This window comes from Pantherophis guttatus, chromosome 5 (assembly GCF_059756535.1).
Source record: "Pantherophis guttatus breed Tessera chromosome 5, ASM5975653v1, whole genome shotgun sequence".
NCBI lineage: Eukaryota > Metazoa > Chordata > Lepidosauria > Squamata > Colubridae > Pantherophis > Pantherophis guttatus.
In genome coordinates this window covers 56,957,861-56,976,253 of record NC_142067.1, presented here as the reverse complement: position 1 = coordinate 56,976,253, position 18,393 = coordinate 56,957,861, and the positions used below count along the sequence as shown (strand labels likewise).

General features: G+C 37.1%; 1 protein-coding gene across 1 annotated transcript in view; it reads right to left on the bottom strand.

Annotated features, from left to right (window-relative positions):
• Positions 1–15,642, bottom strand: part of UBASH3A (ubiquitin associated and SH3 domain containing A) — a 28,220-nt gene extending 12,578 nt beyond the window's left edge. The window contains exons 1-7 of the mRNA XM_034423941.3: positions 15,530–15,642; positions 8,681–8,734; positions 5,804–5,990; positions 4,811–5,009; positions 4,311–4,480; positions 2,546–2,754; positions 1,433–1,550 (exon numbers count right to left, since the gene is read on the bottom strand). Of these exons, the coding sequence (XP_034279832.2) occupies positions 1,433–1,550; positions 2,546–2,754; positions 4,311–4,480; positions 4,811–5,009; positions 5,804–5,990; positions 8,681–8,734; positions 15,530–15,642 (1,050 nt within the window). The remainder of the gene's footprint in view (positions 1–1,432; positions 1,551–2,545; positions 2,755–4,310; positions 4,481–4,810; positions 5,010–5,803; positions 5,991–8,680; positions 8,735–15,529) is intronic.
• Between the last annotated feature and the right edge of the window lie 2,751 nt (positions 15,643–18,393).

The following is an 18,393-nucleotide window of genomic DNA, read 5'->3' as shown; positions in this document are numbered from 1 at the left end:
AACAAAGCTGGCTGAGGAATTCTGGGAGTTGAAGTCTACAAGTCTTAAAGTTGCCAAGGTTGGAGACCCCTGTTCTATTGGGTAAGTTTTTTTCCCCTTTGGGATCTTTAAAAAAAATAGTTAATTGGGGTTTTTTTTAGTTGTTCTTTTTTAGACCTAGCCATTTAAAGTTTAGGAAGTTTTAAATTTAGCTTTCATATAAAAATAAAAATAAAATAAAATAATATTTGTGCAGCTTTCTGAGATTTAGTGTATTTCTGTAGTGTTTCACTCTAACTACACAAACACACAAAATCTCACAAAGCTGTATGTGGAATTTTGTGTGTGTAAAGTGTAAAAGTTGGGTTTTTGGGCTTTTTGTGGCTGTGTGAGGTTCCTGCTTGTTGCAGGGACCATTTTGGGTCTAGCACAGCTGCTTTTACATTGTGGGTGAGCCAGTTGATGTTTTTTTAATTTTTATTTGGTGTGCGTTGGAAGAGGGGTAGTCTTATACGGCGAATATAGCCCAAACCCTATATTTTAACAGGAAAATTCGGGGGTCGTCTTATACGCCCAGTCGTCTTATACGCCGGAAAATACAGTACTTTCTCAAAAATGATAAAGGAACATATAAATCTAAAACCAGAAATATTTCTGTTGGGTAGTATATCAGAAAAATATAATAAAGGGACTATGTATCTAATACTACATGTATTAACAGCGGCTAGTATTTGCACAACATTGGAAAAGTGTGGAGATCCCTACAGAAGAGAAGGTAATAAAAAAGATACTAGAATGTGCAGAAATTGATAGATTAACACTTGAAATTAAAGAGAAGGAAGACATGGAATATTTTGAAATATGGGATTCGTTTTATCAATGGTTAACTAACAGAAACAGAAGTTAGAACTTTTAAAATTATAAGAGAAGGACTAATTTTACTATGAGGGCTTATTACAATATGTTTATTATTAATATGAATTAGTATTAATAATTAATAAGTATTAATATTATGATGAGAAAACACTGTTATTATATGACCACTACTAAAGAACATTATTACTATCATGATGTTGTTTATTGCTCAAACTAATTTTAACCAGACAACACACTGTCTAGATAAATGTTGAAATTGTTGCTCTTTCTTTATATAGCCAAAAAAAAAAAAAACTTTCTCAAAAGAATTGAAGGAAGAATTTACTTATGTGCATGCTCTAGATTTACATAGAATGAAATCTTTAGAATAACTTTTTAAAAAGTTGGTTGACTTCTGAAAATAGATGTCCTTGCCCTTTGGCAATTTTGATAATGTTACTCTTTCATCTAGAAATCCTGAACTAAAATTTGAAAACTGGATAAATGTTTCCTGTATCTAAATGTTTAATACCTAAACTTGTCTTCATCTTCATTCTCACACATATTCCATAGATCAAGATCCATGAATTTCAGTTACCTGATGAGTAAGCATTTTGGCTACATTCCTTAGCACTGGATTTTGAATCTTTGTTTTAAAGCAAGTTTTGATTTGGTTCTTAGAAAGTTGGCCTGCATCTGCAGAGAAAATATATTCTCTGAAACATAAATAGCAAAGAACAAAACAGAAAACAGTGAGAACATTTGGAATTACATATATCTTTGAACTGAATGTAAGACAACACACGAGTAATTTCCCTCATAAATGGAACACAGTGTTCTTACCAAGAAACCTGAGCCTACACAAGACTCTCTTCTGTGACTAAAGTGGGAAGTAGGAATTCTAGTACTCTCCAGATAATTACAATGTTCATAAACTCACTCAGTATATAGTGAATGGCCTGTGATGATGGGAGTTGCATCTGAAAATATCTTGGTGTTGGCAATAGGGAAATAAGAAGAAGGAGAATTATGGGCTCAATGTGCTAATCAGCGAAACTGAACCCTTTAGTGACAAATGACAGAAAGTTCAGAAGCAGTACCCCATTTTCTTTGTATTCCTTACTGGTATAATTAAATCTGCATTTTATGCAGAGTAAATGATATATTTCCCCTTCAGAGCACATCTATTTCTGATGCTTTCTAGCATCTACAACCAAAAATGCCTCCATAGCTATTTTAAGCAAAACCATTAAAAAAAAAATCCTTAGCTGTCAAAGACACAGAAACAGTTATAAGATTATCTCTCAATTTAATGGCCACGACAATATATTCATTTTCATTTTGATTTCATGAGTCTGCCTTGCAATGCTAAAATAACAGATAGAAAGACCCAATTCCATTCATTGGCTGGGTTACTCATATTCCTTGAAGTGGAATGGGCTATATTTTTAAGCTGTATTTAATCTAATCTGCCTTTAGATAAGGATAGCATTGGTAAAGGTCTCTCTCTCTCTCTCTCTCTCTCTCTCACACACACACACACACACAAACACACAAGCATGCACACAATTGCACACAAAGCTCTTAATTTAGGATGGGGAAGCCTTCAGCCTATGAGCTAATCACCAGGCTGATCTAGCTTGTGTTGCTGCAAGTGAGGTTCTGTCTCTAAAATGACAAGTTAAGAAATTTTCAACCAACTAATACTAACCTGTGTTTAACCCAGGTATCTGACTCATTGGCTTTTTCTGTGTAATTTTCAGGAAGAAATCCCCGGCATCCAGTTTGATGAGATATACCAATTATCCATCCATCACATATTTCATGTTGCTGTGACCGATCAACATATATAAGATCCCCTGAATTCAACATTAATTCATCAATATTTTGAGGCTTGTACTGGAATAAGGCCCTCAAAACCTTAACAGAAGCCAGTAAAAAGTCAGTATTAAATTGAAAAATATTTGATCAAATCCAAGAAAAGTTACATTTGCATATGTTTTTTTGAGCCATTAACCTGATTCATAATGTTGACATGCAATTGTAACCATAACCTTACATCATTAAGCATGTCCTTCACTTGATTAAGAATATTTCTAAAATTCACTTCAGAATTAAATCCCATTGATTTCAATAGAATTTAACAAAAAGGAGATGGGATTTGACTGCTGGAAAATCAGCTACATTATATCAATAATAGGAGAAAATATAGGGTGTACTAGGTGATGCTCTTGGACTTTCAAGAATGTGATAATCTGATTGTGTGAAATATTATCATGGAAGGAACACTTGTCTTTTGCAACACAATTATCAATGACAGTCAAAATAGTTGCTCAGTAATGCATAGTTATTATGGTTAAATCAAACCCTTTTCAGATCTCTACAATTTTTTTTATTTTTTATTTTAATTTGATTTATATGCCGCCCTTCTCCGAAGACTCAGGGCGGCTTACAATGTGCTCAGCAATAGCCTTCATCCTTTTGTATATTTATACAAAGTCAGCTTATTGCCCCCACAACTGGGTCCTCAATTTACCTACCTTAGAAAGGATGGAAGGCTGAGTCAACCTTGAGCCTTGGCGAGATTCGAACCCTGCAGTAATTGCAGGCAGCTGGTCTTAATAACCAGCTTAATAACAGAGTGCCTTAAACCCCTGTACTACCAAGGCTCTTAGTATTTTGCAGTATACTTATTTTTATGTATAAGATTCAAATTTTAATTCAGTAAGAAATTCTTCAATAAATAAATTGACAAGTATAATGTTTTTGATTCATTTGTTTAATTGGATTCTTTTTATCTACTTTTCACATTTGTGTGGTGAATGGTGATCATATTTATGCAGAAATATTGAAAATTTAAAAGGTTTCACAAACTTTTTTTTTATTGAAAAAGTTTTTCAAATACAATTTCCCCCCCCTTTCCCCCCCTCCCTAACCCCCCTCCCCCTCCCCTCCTCCCATGGCTTCTCCAAGATGAAATCCAAATTAATATCACATTATATAATACTTTTAAGGTTTCACAAACTTTTAAGCACTGATCAAACATTCACAGATTTTAATTTTAAGAGATTTAACAAACAGAGCATGCAAGTATGATGGAAAATTACTTTGGTTTACATTTTAGTGAAAACTTATCAAGTTTATATTTTGTGAAGTAAAACTCCTACTATAAGTTCAACATATTCAAAATTGTATGATGCAGTATTCCCATCAAAACTATGCATGAATTATAACGATTTGGGCAAAAAGTGTACAAGATTCATATGTTAATGAAACAATAGAAAATGGCATTCAAGAATATTGCTTTGAATAATTCTTTAACAGGTTCAGAGTAGTTATTCATACATATATGAGTATACTGTATGTATGAAAATTAATATATCTTTTTGAGTGCCATTCTAAAAATCCATAAAAAGATGAGTGAACTTAGAAACAGAGCAAGCCTGAAGTGGACAGATTCCAGGTAATACACCTACCTGATAATGGACAAAGCGCATATCCCTAGAATAGAGAACTGCCACCCACTGACAACTTTGTTTAGGGTTGATTGATTTGGCCAGTTGTTCCAATGTCTTTTGATGAGGAGGATAAAATTTGTGAGCTAAAGTGAGGTGGAGTTGCTTTGTTGAAGGCTTCACACAGCAATCTACAGACAAAACATAACCAAACAGTATCTACAAGGCTGTATCAGGTATTACTCTATTATTCTCAGATTTGCATTCGAAAAAGTGTTGCAGCATTGAACTGATGCACAGAGAAATCATATGACCAACTCTTCAGAAAATAGCTCCCTTGCTTTCAGTGGTATACGTATTATTAGAAGTTAAATACATACAGGCAACTGTTAGAACATATTCCAATACCCACAAAGCTACACAGAAGGGGCTGTTATATAGAAGAGGAATGTAAAGGATAGCTTCCCCTCTCACAAACCTGCTTCTCTACTTGTACATTATGATTTCTGGGTTATTGTTACCTGCTAAGACTGTGGCCTCTGCAGCAAAAGCAGCAGCAAATGATTGGATGACATTTGCAGGGCCATCACTAAGAAAGAAGCCAATGTAGGTGCTGGAAGAATGTAGTGATAGGGAAATCATCACAGGAAAACTGCTGGAAAAATGGCTACCGGCTTTTTCTAGAGCTTCATATAAGCCATCAACTTTTTGGTCTTCACACTGGGGGGAAAAAAAGCTCTTAAATTAGAGTTACAGACAAAGAGCTGTGTTAACCATTGAATGTAGTATAATATATAAAACTAAAACCTTTAAAGTAAAGATGACAAGGATATGATCAATAACAACTGAAATAAGTATAGGTCATTTCATCTAGTACTGGCTTCACTTCTGAAATCCAAGACATATTTCATGCTGCCACAAGTCTCCTGACTATTTTCTTGCTGGCAATTGCTCAGTTCTTCTCATGAACAAATTGGAATTCTTCCAGCGGGACACCAAGGTTGTACAAAAACCAGCATCCTGTCAGCATTCCACTCTATTCTACTCTATCCCACTTTCTCTGTTTCTCTTGCAGCATTTCTTCTTGCAGCAAGAGAAAAAAGCCACTCAGTTGAAAAAGCACAGGGAAATAATGGCAATGGTGTCTTGCAGGGGCTATGTGGAGTCACTCAGCAGAAAATATTAAGAAGGCAAAATGCTTGCCTATTAAATCACCTTCCCAACATCTCCAGGGCCAACACTGAAAAATAAACTTCATAATATTTCTTCCTGTATCACAGATGAGAATGAAGCTAATGAGCTCAGCTATGGAAAAGCGTCACTGTTGTAAGAATAGTAAGTGTGACATAAATCCCAGATTAGCACACATGCAGAATGAAATTACCTCTGAGTTTAATCTTTAGCTTAACCCAAATAGTGCATTAAACTTTACACAGCAAGGGAAGATTGCAACAATAAGAGATACCAGAATGTTATTTAAGCCTTTTGTCATCTCACACACAAAAGTAACTTACTGTGAAGAAGTCAGAAAGTGTAATGTGTGGGAAATTTTCATGGGCTTTGTTTTTTCCACACTGGCATTTGCTTTCTCTCCAAAACTCCAGCAGAATGTCATTCAAGGGACCCATTGGACACAAATAGAGGGCATATTCTTGAGGGATGGGATCTTCTAAAGAAGGATCATTGCCGTGAGAATGCAACCTGCAATTAAAAAGGAGAATGGATCAGTTATTGTTTTTTGCATTTTTCAGCTAAGGCACCACATGAATAGAAAGAATGCATAGAAGAGTGATCTAGCAGTCAATAAGGTCTACTGGCTTCCCTTCTGAGAAGGGATAAGGTGAAAAATTAGGCAACTCTTTCTTGCATTTTAGAATACTTTTAAAGGAGAAAACAGCTGTTTTAAGCCTTGTAGATCCTTAAAGCACCCACTTAAAAACTGACTAATTATCTCAGAATGTATGCTACTGCCACCTATTTTAAGGTTTGGCCCTTCACATGTTGCATTAAAGCCTAGTTAATCTCTCAATTTGTCCGAAATTGCCCATAGAAATGTAGAATGGGAAAAGTGGTAATATAATACTTTTTTTTTTATTTAGGGCAAGTTGTGCTAAAGCTTTTCAGACAGATGATTATCTGATGACCTCCACTGAAGGAAAACAAACCACTTTGTAAGACAAATTCACTAGTTGATAATTTATTGTCATGTTTATGGATATTCTCTATCATCCAGGTCATGGTTGTCCCAAAGGTACTTTTTCAAAGATGTTTTTTTATTGTCATGAAAATTCTCCTAATACCTAATTTAAATCTATCATTGGTTCTGTTCCTGCCTTATGGAACAATAGAGAAAAGCCAACTCACTCCTCTGCATGGCAACCATTTAGACTTCTGCTGTCATATCATAGTCTTCTTCTCAGTAAAACACATGCCCATCTCCTCCATTGTTCCTCATAGGAATTGGTTTCCAGGTCTCTTACTAACTAAGTAGCCCTTGTCTTTTACTTGTGCCAATTGGTCAATGTTCCTTCAAACTATGATATCAAAACTAAACACATCTCCAGAATGGAATTGTTAAAACAATTCTTGTTACAAAAAGTCCACTGAGCTTATTCTAGTTTAAAACTACCCTAGGTTCATCCTTCTCAAGATTAAATAACAGCTAAGCCAACAATAAGATATTTAGGATAATTTTTCTTAAATGAGACCCAATTTCGGTAGCATATTTTGGTTATGTGCTGCTCACAATCATTTGTCTCTGAGATTATGAAATAAATAATAAATAAATATTTGTTCCCAGAACTGTAAATGTTATAACTTTTACACATTTAATAATCACATTTTTAAAGAATCTGATCATGTCAGTTTCTGGTAGTTCTGATGACAAAGCAGTCTTTCTCCACTGCCATGTTAAATAATTGTCCATGAATCAGTAGAAAATAGGGCTAGCATAATGTTTGCTTTTTCCTTTGCAGATTCCTACCCCACCTCTTTTGTTTCTATTCTGAATGGCCGCGTCCATTTTTTGAGTGTGTGTTGCCCTCTGTTATTTCTGAGGAATTCCAAGCTAGTGGGAAACAGTCACCAATTCCAATAATAATACCGCAGTGGGACAGAAGGGGCAGTGGTGGGATTCAGCCAGTTCGCACCATTTCGGGAGAACCAGTTGTTAACTTTCTGAGCAGTTTGGCAAACTGGTTGTTGGAAGAAATCATTAGGGCAGAGAACCGGTTGTTAAATTACTTGAATCCCATCACCGAGGAGGGGGTTTGGGGAGATGACCCTCCTTTCCTGCTTTACCCTGCACAGCAACGCGAGAGGAGATGAGATTACATCTTAATTTAGGAAGCCCACCTAACAGCTACTAGAAGGCTTGCTGAAAGATTTTGAAAGAATGTCCATTCAAAACCATAGAAGTTGACTTGCCAAAAACTGCAGTTTTGAAATATCACATTAGATATGTCATACTGGCTGCTTTTGAAAGAGGTATATACTTTTCCTCTTTTTTTCAAGTAGGTACTGTTCTTTCAAATCCATATATTTCTTCACCTTTTTTTAAATGGGGAGGAGAAAAATGACAACAGAGAAGATTGCCAAGGAAGTGGAAAGAAAAGTTATGTCCACACCACCTTGAAGTTAGCCAATAGAAACTGAATTGATCCACCCCTTTTGGATAACTCGACTGAGCCATGTCAACAGCATGGGCAGTGAAACATGCCATTTTGAAATTGTTAGTGGTTGCTGTCATTTTTGGAGAAGAAACAAAGCAGGAACAACTAAGAATGACTGAATAATGCTTCAAACTTGGGCCAAGGATGAGAAGACAATTCTCAAGGACCAAAAGAGCAAACAGATTATCAGGGGACTTCATACCTTGATTAGATATTAGTGGGAAAGGCTCCAAGGTAGGTAGGCCGGGTGTTGAAAAAACACTGTACTCCTTGCATATAGTCATGACAACAACACACTGAGAACCTCTTTACCAGCCATAGCTCCCTGAGGCAACTTTAATAAATATCCAGATCCAAAGCTCTTCTTTCATATCATTTTTTGAGTGTATGCAGCTCTATTCTCTAGATCAGTGTTTCTCAACCTTGGCTACTTTAAGATATATGGACTTCAATGCCCAGAATTCCCTAGCCAGCATAACATAGCTGACTGGAGAATTCTGGGAGTTGAAGTTGGCAGTTCTTAGGTTCAAGGTTGAAAACATTGATTTAGATAACATAAATGAAAATCAGGGCTCTATTGAACCAGAAAAAAACATTCAAAATAAATTTCTTTGCAGCAACATGCCATACAACTTTATTTAAAACATTTAAATAGTTATCCATTTTATATCAAATTCTGAGCAGCTCCCAATCAGTAATTAAAACCACATCAAAATTTACCATTGTATCGCTGCTTCTGCTGTCTTTTGTCCAGTAGCTGCCAATGCCTTTAATCTAAGGAAAGAACAATATATTCATTTTGTGCAAAAAATGTGATAGATAATGTTTAAGTCAGTGGTTCTCAACCTTCCTAATGCCGCGACCCATTAATACAGTTCCTCATGTTGTGGTGACCCGCAACCAGGGGTGGGTTCTAAAATTTTTTACTATCGGTTCTGAGGGCGTGGCTTGTTTTGTGGGCGTGGCTTGGAGGTCATGTGACTGGGTGGGCGTGGCTAGCTGGTCGCATGACTGGGTGGCCATGGCTATTTGTATAGGGACTACTCAGAGGACTGAAAAAAGTCATTTCGGACAGATCCTCGCACTTTTGACTGGTCCTCACACTTATGACCATCCTCACATTTATGCCAGTGCAGCATTCTTAACAACCATGTCACTCATTTCAAAACTGCTTCTCTTCACCATGGTGATAAGATAGGGCAAAAAACGTAAAATGTGAGGACAGTCATAAATTCGAGGACTGGTCAAAAGTGTGAGGACCAGTCAAAAATAACTTTTTCAGCCCTCTGAGTAGTCCATGTGCACAAAAGGACTACCCAGAGGGCTGAAAAAAGTGATTTCTGACAGGTCCTCGCACTTTTGACCGGTCTTCGCACTTATGACTGGTCATCATGCCCATTGTAGCATTCTTAACAACCGTGTCACTCATTTCACAATTGCTTCTCTTTACCATGGTGACAAGATAGGGCAAAAACGTAAAATGTGAGGACAGTCGTAAGTTCGAGAACTGGTCAAAAGTGCGAGGACCAGTCAAAAACAACTTTTTCAGCCCTCTGAGTAATCCATATGCATAAAAGGATACAGCAATAGAGAGGGATGAAGGAAGGGAAGGGAAATTAGAGTAGGAGTGAGGGTAAGAGAGGGAGGAAGAGAGAAGGAGAAAGGAAGAGGAAGTAGGGAGGAGAAGAAGAGGGGGGGGGAAAGAGAAAGTAAGAAGGAAAGAAAAGAGAGAGGGGGTAGGTTTGAGGAGAAAGATTGCTGTACAATAAAAAAGATGAAAGGGAAGAAAACCAACCCCAAACAAATATAAAGATATTAAGATAAAGAATGAATTGTTAAACTTTAAAGAATAAAAGAGAACAAACATGAATAAATAGCAATAATTAGAAATACACATACAAACATACAATGTATTTTCTTTGAACAGAGTATTTGGCCGGTTCACAAATTTAAATAGTGTTTAGTCATTTCAATTAAATTTACAATTTCTATATTTTCTTTTTGCCATATTTATTCCTCATCTATTTTTTAAAAAAACCAATATTACCCTTCATCCTCATCTCTAATCTTAATCAAATTCAATTTTTCCCTTCTATTCTATATTATACCCCTTCCCATTGTCATCTATTTTTATATCCATCCTCACATTGGTTAATTATGTAATTATATAATACAGTTGTTTAATACAAATTCAACATTTTAATATAAATCAATTAGTTATATAACTATCTTTTTTGTATATCAATCAATATGAACATGAATATTCCAATTATTTCCATGCAATCCAATTTCTTACAAATCAATTAATTATATTTACCAATAATAATAAACCAAATAATTTCCCCCATATATTCCTCCAAACCACAACTTAACCATTTCTGCTTTCAACACAATATACAATTAATAGTATCTCAATTATTACAATTCCCTAGTTAAATAGAGCTTTTTTTCTTTTGTGTTTTAAAATCTTGAACCTCCTCTTCTGCCCTAAATTTCCCATTGTTTGCAGTTTTGCACCTACCTTTTTTGGTGAGGAAAAAGAAAAAGAAATCTCTCTCTGCCTCATTTTGTCACGTTGCAGCAAAGACCCTGCTTTACTTTCAGTTTCGTTTTTTCAGCATAGCTAGGGGAAAAAAAAATCTGTTCCTCTCTTTGCAGCTAGCAACAGAGCCCTCCGCAAAACAGCTGAGAGCAAATCAGCTGAGAGTCCGGAGGCTGATCAAATCAACTTATGGTAATTAACCTATGCTGAAGTTGAAAGGGGCTGTTTTTTTCTATTTTTGCAGGCACTGGTCTTCTCATTTGTTTTCTTTTAACACTGATCAGCTGTAGGGCGGCTCTTTGAAGCCCCGCAGCAAGAATTTAAATGGTTTGTTTCCCTCTAGCCATCAGCTGGGACTCAGGAGGCAGTAATAGATTGGGAGTGGGCGGGGTAAGCGACCGGCGACCGGCGATCCAACAGAGGCAGAGGGTGAGGGTGAGTGAAGGCATGGGAGGGGGGCGAGAGAGGGCTTTGGCGACCCCTGTGAAATGGCCTTTCAACCCCCAAAGGGGTCGCAACCCCCAGGTTGAGAACCGCTGGTTTAAGCAGTGTGATTAAAGATTTGGCTTTGCCATATGTATAGCTATTGTTCTAGTTGTTAAGGCACCAGGCTTGTAATCAGGAGATCAAGAGTTCTAATCCCTTTCCAGTTAAGTATGAAACCTGACTGGGGGACATTGGGCTAAAACCCTATACAGGTAGTCCTCAACTTATAACAATTCACTTAAAGACCATTCAAAGTTACAGCAGCATGAAAAAAAGTGACTTGTGACCACTTTTCATCCTTATGACCATTGCAGCATCCCTATGGTCACATGATTTACCATATATTCGGATGCTTGACAATTCATTCACATTTATGATGGTTGGAGTGTCGTGAGGGTCACATGATCCCTTCTGTGACCTTCTGACAAGCAAAGTCAATGGGGAAGCCAGACTCTGTTACTAATTAACAACTGCAATGATTCAGTTTACAAATGTGATAAGAAAAGTCGTAAAATGGGGCAAAACTCACTTAACAAATTTCTCGCTTCTCAAACATAAATTTTGGGCTCCGTTGTGGTCGGAAGTTGAGGACTACCTGTACTCTCAGCCCAATTCACCTCATAGGGTTATTGTTGTGGGGAAAATAGGAGGAGGGAGATTAGGAAGATTGTTTACTGCCTTGGATTATTTATAAAAATAATAAAGGCAGGATTAAAAAAACAGAAAAATCACTAAATTCAAACCTTGGTGCTAAAAATATTCTTGTGCACGCAAGCATTTCAATAAGGCATTACCTTTTTCTGTCTTTTCAGCTGATCTGGTATAAGGATGGAAACTGTCTTGTTAGTTATAACAAAGTTAATGTGCATATAATTCTCAGTGAATCAGCAGTAATTCTCCAGTTCCTGTCCTCTAAGTTTAAAGATGGTTTTTACACATGATAGTAACCACCACTTGGACATTTGTAATCATCGGCATGCAAAAATTACAGAATACTTGAATTTTAGAAAATTGTGCTCTGATTAATTGGAGAATTAGATTACTTCTTCTTAAGAAATATTGAATAAAGCAATCCTATCTGTGATTTTACAAATGTTTGACATTTAAAAGGTAAAGGTAAAGATTGATGAAACTTAGGTAGTTCTTGAGTTACAATAGTTCATTTAATGACTCTTCAAAGTTACAGTGGCCCTGAAAAAAGTGACTTATGACCATTTTTCACATTTATGACTGTTGCAGCATCTCCATGGGCACATGATCAAAATTCAGATGCTTGGCAACTGAGTCACATTTATGACGGTTGCAGTGCCCTGGGGTCAAATGATAATCTTTTGTGACCTTCTGACAAGCAAAGTCAACGGGGAAGCCAGATTCACTTAACAATGCTGTTACTAACTTAATAACTGTGGTGAATCATTTAATAACTGTGGTAAGAAAGATTGTAAAATAGGGCAAAATTCACTTAACAACTATCTCACTTAGCAATAGAAATTTTGAGCTTAATTGTGGTCATACATCGTGGACCACGACCACCCATACCTGCTGCCAAAATTCTACAATAGCATAAAGTTAGGCATTTAAAAAAAATATTTCCTCCTTCCTGGTAAGATTTTTTATTTTAAAAAGCTCTATTAATTAGGAAAAACAGGATAGTGCAGTGGCTCAGTGGTTAAGAAGCTGGGCTTGTTGACTGGAAAGGTTTGAGGCCTGAGTGCCATCAGATGAGGTGAGCTCGCATCCTCGCCCCAGCTGCTGCCAAACTACCAGTTCGAAAGCATGCAAATGTGAGTAGATAAATAGGTATCACTAATGGTCGGCAGGTAACAGTGCTCCATGACATCATGCTGGTCACATGACCATTGAAATGTCTTTGGATAGTGCTGGCTCAAAGGCTTTGAATGGAGATGAGCACTGCCGCTATGGTCAGCAACAATTAACGGAGTAAAATCCTCAGGGAATTATTTACCTTTTACTTTTGAGCAAAATTAAGCTATTATTAGTTTAGACCAGTGATGGGGAGCCTTTTAGGCACAGAGTGCCCAAATCAAAAGGTGTGCGCATGTGCGCGCGCGCACCAGAGCACCAGAAACCCGACGACCAGCTGGCCTGTGTGCATGTGCGCCTTGGAAACCTGACGGCCAGCTGGCCACCATGTATGCGTGCCTCAGAAACCTGACGACTAGCTAGCTGAGCTGGGGCGATGGTGCATATGCCCACAGAAAGGGCTCTGTGTGCCACCTCTGGCACAGGTGCCATAGGTTCGTCATCATGGATTTAGACTCACTCCTTAGCTGATATAGATTAGCAGCTCATTTGTAGGTGTGACTGGGAGAGAGAAGGATGCAATGGATCCATCAGTATTAGTATGTCCATTGATATGCCTCTTTAGCCCTTGTTTGATGTTGGGTCCAATGTCAGAATGAACCTGCTTTAGAGGCTTTCATGCAGCTGAGTTTGTCCCTCTGAAGTTGGAGCTCTTTCCCCACCTTCAGAAGAGAAAAACCAAAGAAGCTTTTATTCCTCAGATACCTTTCCAGGAATATTAAGGTTGTGGCCTACATCGGTTGTCATCCAAATACTGCAGCCTTCTTGAATTGTATTTATTTAGAATCACGGTGTATCCTGCCATTCTACTCCAAAAAGCTGAAGGTGACTAGTAGCAACTGCATTAATAAGCAAGCTGTTAGACCCTATACAAAAATAATCATAGAAACCCAACAATTAAACATATATTGATTTTTAAAGAAACAATAGACATAGATAATGGACAAATAAATGCTACAAGCTAATTTAAGTTGTAGTTAACTATAAGCTAACTAAACTAATTTACCTGCTAACTAAAAAAATCTCTCCCTGCCAGGGGAAATAATCAGGAAATATTTTTGTGTCCCTACTCAGAACAGATTTGAGTCCATGAGGTCCTTAGTATATTTAAGTGAATTTATTTTATTTTATTTTATTTTGAATTTGTATACTGCCCTTCTCCCTGAGGATTCAGGGCGGTGAACAGCCAAGTAAAAACATCAAATACAAATATTAAAATACAGTTAAAATATACATATATAAATTTGGCCCCATTGATTAAAAACAATAAACAAAACACTTAAAAACACTTAAAAAAATTAGGCCAGCCCGGCTTGCTGGAAAAGGAAGGTTTTAAGGGCACGGCGGAAGGCACCGAGGTCTTGGATTCTCCTTATCTCTGGAGGCAATTGATTCCAGAGGGTGAGAGAAATGTAAATGTTTTTTTCCCAAGCCTGCTACTAAACCCTTGAACTTAAATTATTCCTAAAATGTTATTTGCATTGTAAGAAGTAATTCATCAGAGCAAACTCATTTGAAAGCAGCTGGTAAAAATTATTCATATGCCAAATAGCAATATAAAAGCTAGCACTTTTGGATTCAAATTATAGAAATTGGCTACCCAAGAACAAAAGGAAATCATTCAAAGCACCCCTAGAATACTAAAATCAGAACGCTGGAAGGGACATTATACAGTAGCTCATTTAACTTAGTTAGTTGCCTGCTTGCTATGGGAAATTCAAAGCACCCAAAACAAGTGGTTGCTTAGTCTTTACCTTGCCTCCTAAGTGTCCTCACAAAATGACACATTCAATAATTCATTTGCTTACTATTGTAGAGTTTTAAGAACTTTCAGAATTTTGTCTCCTTTAAGAATTTAACTTCAATAAATCCCAAGCAATTTCCAGTTTTAATATTTTATTTGTTTTGCTTTGGTCCAGGTTTACTTTAGATGATTATATTGTGATTGAATTTTACAACACTGCCAAATAATATTCTCCAGTAGATTAACCTGAAAAATGTAGGCATATCCTTTGTCATATCCAAGAACTGAATTTGCTTTGTTCCCAAAGGAGATGCTATGCTACAAATGAATAATTGATGACTCCATGTGGCCTTTGTTTATTTATTTATTTATTAAATTTATATACTGCATTTGAACTTTGGTGCTGCATATACCATGGACAGCCAGGACAACCAACAGAGAGGTACTGAACTGTATAAAATCAGACAAATCACTAGAAGCCAAAATCACAAGACTACATCTGATTTACTTTGGCAATGACATGTGTGCAAATTCCTTGCAGAAATCAGTGATGCTAGGAATGGTTAATAGACCAAGAAGAAGGGGCAAGCAAAGAACTTGCTGTCCTGATATCATCAAAGCTGATACAAAGATGAACATCCAACAACTGAAAGAAGCTGTGCTGGGTAGCATGGAGAGCACTTGCATATAAAATTGCCAAGAGTCGGTCACGACAGAATGGTTAAAACAACAATATACCGACCATTTCATGATTGAGTAATTCTGGGTGGCTTACAACACAATAAAAACAAAAATATATAAACATTAAAACATTGAGAAACAATAACATGTTAAAATTAACAGAAATTGGGTAAACTGGGAACCAACACATAAACAGGGTGGGGGTGAGATGTTCTTCTTATAAGCTCTTTTCATGAGCTCTTCTAAACATAAAAGGGTGGATTTCTGTGACTGTGACAATAACTGTACTTACGCTGTATGTACAGAGAAACCAGTGGTCAAGAGAGGCTCCAGTAAGGAATTGGTACTTCTGTTTTTTCTCTTGTTTAAGACCTTTGAATAGAGCTGAGTCTCAGCTGCCGCCATCTCTTCCTTTCCTTCTGTAAATGTGTGTATAGAGAAAGAGAGGCAGAGTCTGCTAAGATAAAATCAAACCCTCAAAACCTCCTTCAGTCTTTTTGACACAAGCTGATATCCTGTTTTTACAGAATGCTGTGGTTCTTACAATTATTACAGTAGGCAGACTACAAAGAGGGGGAAAAGGAAAGTAGAATTTTTATATACGCGGCTAGGCAGCAGATTCGGTATGACTTATATTGCCTTTGAGTTAGTCTTGGGTCCTGGAGATAGCCTGGATTAATATCTGCATGTTCCTTGGCAACATTTTGGAATGGTTTGCCATTGCCTCCTTCCTAGGGCTTAGAGAGAGTGACTGGCCCAAAGTCACTCTCTTGCACCTAAGACAAAATTAGAGGATGTGGTTGGTGGTATCTTTGGTGTCTGCACCCAACTAGCTCTCTTTCAGCAGGAATTACCAATGAATTAGCTACATTCCATATTACTACATGTCAGTGTTTCCTGATTTGTAATTCTTTTTACTGAACTCTATGGCAGTCCAGTTTCAATTCCCCCAAAGATGTTCAGAAACACAAATACAATGCATTGTCTGTCTGCAAGGATTTAAAATACCTGCCCCTTTTCCTGGAGCCATGTGGCATTTGCAGAGCACAGCCAGATTATCCTTGGAAAAGGCGTGATTGCTTCAAAGAGCTGCAGGAAGGTACTACATTCTCATCCCTGTATGTTCTGCATCATATTTTTCAAATCAAATCCAAATTACTATGGAGTCCTATTCATTTATTCAAAAGCAGTTTAAAACAACAGGAATTATATATTGTTTGTTCCTATTAAACAATATAATGAGAGATGGATTTATTTTGATTTTTTATTATTATACTCTCTTCTTTAAAAAATAAAGACAAAATACATAACTTATATTAAAGTGAAATAAAATATTGGCAATTTAAATGCGACAAAAACCCAACCAATAAGGGAACCCTGCAAAAAAATCACCTTACAGAAAACAAAGCATGTGTGACTGCAGTCTTACAGATAGGCAGCTCATAACGAGTCTTACTAAAATCAGTGGAGCTTTTTTCTGAATACGTTGAAGGATAATGCTGTAAGTTCCTTATGGGTTAGGTCCCACTTAGTCTTCCTCCTATTTGTGATCCTAAAGTGTCAGAGTTTCTTGCAAAATCAAATCCAGAAAGCACACACAGGCAGACTGATGCAGTAGGATTCATTAACTTCTTTATATATATAATAATACATGAAGATAAATGTACAATACCAATAAAGATTCTTCTTACAAGCAAAACGCAAGGCAGGAGAGAACAGTTAGTTGCATTTCAGCAGAGCAGGCTAGTTTCAGTTTCTCTGCACAGACTCAGAAGCTACAGACTAAGACAGCCCTGACTCCAGTCTGTCTCAGCTCCCAAACAGTCCTCATTGGCTGGCTTAGTTGCTATGCCTATAGGACATGGTAACATGGCTGACCTTGTTACCATGTCCTATTCCAGTTGATGAATATGCTCTGACATAAAACTTTTCTCCAAGAGCTCCTAAATGACTTAAGGTAGAATAGAATACTTGGAAGATATGTATTGCTATCTTCCAAGTATTCTTGCTGAATTTTTAGTAATGACACTATAATTAAGAACCACTGTTGTTCTGAGATTATTTAAGACATAAAACACCCTTCTGACAATTCTTGGAAAATATACAATAGGTGTACTCATCAAAGCTAATGACAAGGCTTCCTAGTAAAATTAGAATTAAGTCAATGATCTTTCAGGAAAAATATAACTTCATCCAAAACATTATGTCCCCTTTCCAAAGTAGATAAATGCTGTGTTCCTTGAGTCATAATCTTATTTGGTTTGTTTGTTTGTTTTTTGTTCTCTTCCCACTCTTTCACACTGTATATTCTATGTTCAATCATCATTTGTAATTAAACTCAGGAAGTTGATTTATGGTAGATGGGAATCTGCACATAGAATCTCCAGATGTTCTGGAGTACAGTAGATTCCCCATAATCTCTGACCACTAATTTTGCTGATAGCCACTAATGGAAGTTGTTGGCCAAGACATATGGATAAACCCAGGTTGGAAAAGTTTAATATTCTCTGATATGACAAACTGCTGTCCAGGGTTTTAAAAAGGAGACAGGACTTCCTGCTTGCATTCTATTGCTGAGCAAAAGTTCTTCTGAAAATGCTGGGTCAAAATCCTACTTATGAATTTCAGAAAAAATACTAATTCATCCCTGCTGATGTGCATAACTTTTAATTAGTATATGAGTATTCAATTGCACTCTTTTCTGGACCATGAGACCTTGGCCACAGTCACTCATTCCTTGGTCACTTCCTGTTTGGATTACTGCAATGTGCTCTACAAGGGCTGTCCTTGAAGACCACCCAGACACTTCAACTGCAGCACGCACAGTAATGGGGGTCCCAACATTTGCCCATGTAACACTTCTGTTGTATGAGGTGCACTGGCTTCCAGGGTTTTTTTTTCTTTTTTCATTTGGTGCAATTAAAAGTGCTGGTCATCACCTTTAAATCCCTATATGGTAAGGGCCAGGCTAACTGTGGGATTGGCTTTTTCTAAGGATACCTACCCATTTTATCAGGTCAGTTAGGGTGGCCATGCTCCTGCTCCTTTCCCCTAAATATTGCCATCTGACTGGAGCTTGGAAGTGTGCCTTTTCCATGGCAGCCCTTGCCCTCTGGAACACTCTGCCTCCTGAAATTTGGCAGGGACCTTCCTAGC